The 4,252-nt window shown below is 37.1% G+C and overlaps 1 protein-coding gene across 1 annotated transcript; it reads left to right on the forward strand.

Moving 5' to 3' along the window:
- Positions 1 to 629: 629 nt before the first annotated feature.
- Positions 630 to 1,595, forward strand: LOC102894769 (olfactory receptor 11H6). Its single transcript, XM_006918282.1, has one exon. It carries the CDS (start codon positions 630 to 632, stop codon positions 1,593 to 1,595), a length of 966 nt encoding a protein of 321 aa, XP_006918344.1.
- Positions 1,596 to 4,252: the final 2,657 nt, after the last annotated feature.

Genomic DNA, 4,252 nt, shown 5'->3' on the forward strand with positions numbered 1-4,252 from the left:
ACATAATAAAAGAGACAGATTTTGCTCAACATGAAGAAGTACTTTGAGAGAACCAGAGCTCCTCAAGATGGAAATGGACTGAATTGTTCAGCAAATCCAGATGCCACCTAGCAGAATGGGATCTACAGGGAGCTAGAGGGAGGGTTTTCAAACCATTTTACAAAATCCTGAGAGTTCTCAGCAGCTTTCTGAGAGCAGAAAAGCAAAGGGGCTCAAGATTCCAACCCACAGTTGCATTCATGTCTGATTTTTATTGGACTTCTACATATGAAACTCTGACTATGGAGGCAACTTTACAGCTATTTTTGTGTCAGATTTATACTCAACTGTGCTTCAAAGTAAAAGGATATACCCAAAGTTTACAGTGAGACTGGGGGTTATAGAAATATTTGAAATGAAATGAGATTTGTTCCAAATCAATCTCCAAATGGGCCAGTGTATCTCGGAGTTACTGGCTTTGCACATTGATATAAAACCCTTAAGTCTCTGATCTCCAGTTTCATAATCTGCAAAAGAGAGGAATAAATCATACCCCCTATAGCTCAAAGTGTCATTTGGAAGACAAAATGAGATAATGTATAGAGAAATACTTTGTACATTCTCAAGCAATTTGTTAGTAAAACCTTCAAATGTTCATTACTATTCACTCCTTAATTGCTTCTGTGTCTCTAACAGCTTTGGGATCCCAGAACACAACAACACATTTTGTGACTGAGTTTGTCCTCCTGGGTTTCCCTGGTCCAAGGGAGATGCAGAACTTCTTCTTCTCGTTAATCCTGGTAGTCTATCTGCTGACGCTGCTGGGGAATGGGGCTATTGTCTGTGCCGTCAAATGGGACAGGCAGCTCCACACGCCCATGTACCTCTTCTTGGGAAACTTTGCCTTCCTAGAGATGTGGTATGTTTCCACCACTATTCCAAACATGTTGGCTAACATCCTCTCTGATACCAAGACCATCTCCTTCACTGGCTGCTTCCTTCAATTCTATTTCTTTTTCTCACTGGGCACAGCAGAGTGTTTCTTCTTATCAGTTATGGCTTATGATAGGTACCTGGCCATCTGCCGCCCACTCCATTACCCCTCCATCATGACTGGGAAGTTTTGTCTGATCCTGGTCTGTGTTTGCTGGGTGAGTGGATTTCTTTGCCATCCAGTCTCCATTGTCCTTATCTCCCAACTTTCCTTCTGTGGACCCAACATCATCGATCACTTTGTGTGTGACCCAGGCCCATTGTTTCCACTCGTCTGCATCCCTGTTCCTTCTACTGAGCTTATCTGCTACACAGTCACCTCAATAAACATCTTTGGACCCTTCCTTTTCATCTTGGGATCTTATATTCTGGTACTCAGAGCTGTGTTTCGTGTTCCCTCTGGTGCTGGTCGAACTAACACCCTTTTTATTCAGATTTTTATTATCCCACATCTTTCTTTAAGGTTATTTGAAATTTTCAAACAATGTGATATTGTTTTTTTTGTCACTTTGGTATACTCAGTTGTGACTCCGCTCTTAAATCCCCTTATCTATAGCCTCCGAAACAAAGACATGAAAGATGCCCTAAGGAGAGTTCTGGGATTAGGAATTAACCAAAACTGAGACATCTTTTGAAAGAGAGGGAGAATGTGGCACTTCTGACCTTAATTATTTATAACAACAATAGAGAATAGCTTTGATAAATCATGTTCTGGCTCACATTTAAGTAGAGAGAGAGACTTATTTTTCACAATTCATAGCAGTTCAAGTTCAGCTTATTCATGATAAATGTTCAATAAAACATTTTTAACAAGTATGACCTCACTGAGTAAACTATATGGTGTTATTATGTATATATTTTTTCTGTGGTGTATCTTTCCTGGTTTAATATTAGCTGGTGGAAAAAATGAAATGCATGTGTATTTGAAGTCTTTCAAGAGAGTATACAGTCTTCTAAATTCAGAAACCAAATATTTTTAAAGACAATGAGTCTAGGGCCACAAAAGATAAATAAATAAATAAACCAGTAATGGACATTTTTTCATTGTCTGAGGCTTTCATACCAAAAACAGAGTATGTCTCATACCTCTATCACTTGGAGATAAAGTACAAACTCCTCTTCCTGCCTTTAAAAGTCTTTGCTCCATAAACTGCTCCATGCTGTCTTCTCTCTTACTGGTCCACTGTCTAAGCCCTGTACTTCACAACGCTCAATCTTGTTATTTTACCTTAAATGCATTTTCTCCCAATCAGGCATTTTTACTCATAGTGCTTCCTCCCCAAATCAGTTTTGACAACCCCAATACTTCTTGTAATATGGAATAACAATGCCCTATACAAATTTTTACACCTCTCAGAAAGCTGTAGGGCAAAGTCAGAAAAGTATTCAGAGAAATTATACCAAAAACAAATTCCGTTTTTGTGCCCAAACACTATGCTGAAACAAGAAAGCCGTCAGGTGAGAGGCCTATCTACTAAAAATGAGTGTATATCCTTTGAGTTATGGTCATACTGAGTGGTGAGCCAAAAGGATAGGCCTGCTGGTGCTAGATGAGGAAATACTCTAGTACAGTATTTCTCAAACCTTTCCACCAGCAAAATGGTCAGAAAACATGGGGCATTTGGGGACAATATTTCTTTGAAATTCATAGTTTTATCTATCTATCTATCTATCTATCTATCTATCTATCTATCTATCTCTGTGTGTGTGTATGTGTGTAATTTTTTTTTTCTTGCCATAGCTGGTGATTTTAACCCAAGCATCAATGTGGTCTTCTGTAGATTTGTTTTAAACTCTAAATATGTTTTTTTCTGCATTTCATTTTTTTATTTGTTTTAGGTATACAGTATATTAGTTAGACATTTACATAGTTTATGAAACAATCCCCCGATTATTCTATCACCCCTCTGGCCCTACACATAGCCATTACATTACTGTGGACAACATTCCCTATGTTGTGCTCCCCATCCCCATGACCTATCAACTACTAATTGGTACTTCTTTAACCCTTAACCTTTTTCACGCAAGCCCCCAACCTCCACCCCTCTGGTCCTCAACAGATTGTCCTCTATTTCTGTGAGTCTCTTTTTGATTAGTTTGTTCTTTTTGTTCCTTAGATTCCACATATAAGTGAAAATATATGGTATTTATCTTTCTCTATCTAACTTAGTTCGCTCAGCATAATAACCTCTAGGTACATTCGTGTCATTGCAAATGGTAGGATTTCCTTTTTTTTTATTGGACGAGTAATATTCCATTGTGTATATGAACCATAACTTCTTTATCCAATCATGTGCTGATGGGCATTTAGATTGATTCCATATCTTGGCTATTGTGAATAGTGTGTCCATGAATGCAGGGATATACAGATCTTTACAAATTATTGTTTTGGTTTTCTTTAGATAAAGACCCAGAAGTGCCATTGCTGGGTCAAAAGGTAAATCCATTTTTAATTTTTGAGAAACCTCCAGACTGTTTTCCATAATGGCTGCACCAATTTGCAATTTCACCAACACTGCAGGAGAGTTCTCTTTTCTCCACATCCTTGCCAATACTTGTTGTTTTTTGATTTATTGGTAATAGCTATTCTGACAGGTATGAAGTGATATTTCATTGTGATTCTGATTTGCATTTCTCTGATGACTAGTGACCTTGAGCATCTTTTCATATGTCTTTTGGCCATCCGTATTTCCTTTTTGAAGAAATAGCTATTCAGGTCTTCTGCCCATTTTTTTAATTGGATCGTTTGTTTTTAGGGGGTTGAGTTGTATGAATTTTTTACATATTTTGGATACTAACCCCTTATCATATATATCATAAACGAATATCTTCTAGTTAGTAGGATGTCTTTTCATTTTTTTTATGGTATCCTTTGTTATACAAAAATGTTTAGTTTGATATAGTTCTATTTGTTTATCACAAACTATATTTTCTTCTCCATATACACATATACTTGGTATAATACAAAATTATTTTCTTTGAGTAAAATTGTCCTTCAGAAAGGAATTTAATTTGGGCTTTTGTGTATCTCATGGCAAAAAAAAAATCACATATCCTGTTTGAGAAACACAAACTTAAGGAGACCAGGGGGTCCCACCAGAGTCAATGCTGCACATTATTTTTAATAAGCCCTATGGGCCAACTTTACAGAAATATTAATGTAACCCACAAGCAAGAAGAAGTTTCCTGGAACCTTCTTGGAAGCATGAAAAAGTTATACATCTCATGGAAAGATACCCAAGAATTCTCGGCAATGGCTAAAAATGACACAAATTAAAAC

This window comes from Pteropus alecto, unplaced genomic scaffold (assembly GCF_000325575.1).
Source record: "Pteropus alecto unplaced genomic scaffold, ASM32557v1 scaffold1197, whole genome shotgun sequence".
Classification (NCBI taxonomy): domain Eukaryota; kingdom Metazoa; phylum Chordata; class Mammalia; order Chiroptera; family Pteropodidae; genus Pteropus; species Pteropus alecto.

Excerpts from the sequence above, each read along its gene's own strand:
- LOC102894769 (XM_006918282.1), top strand. The coding sequence starts at position 630 with ATGTTCATTACTATTCACTCCTTAATTGCTTCTGTGTCTCTAACAGCT.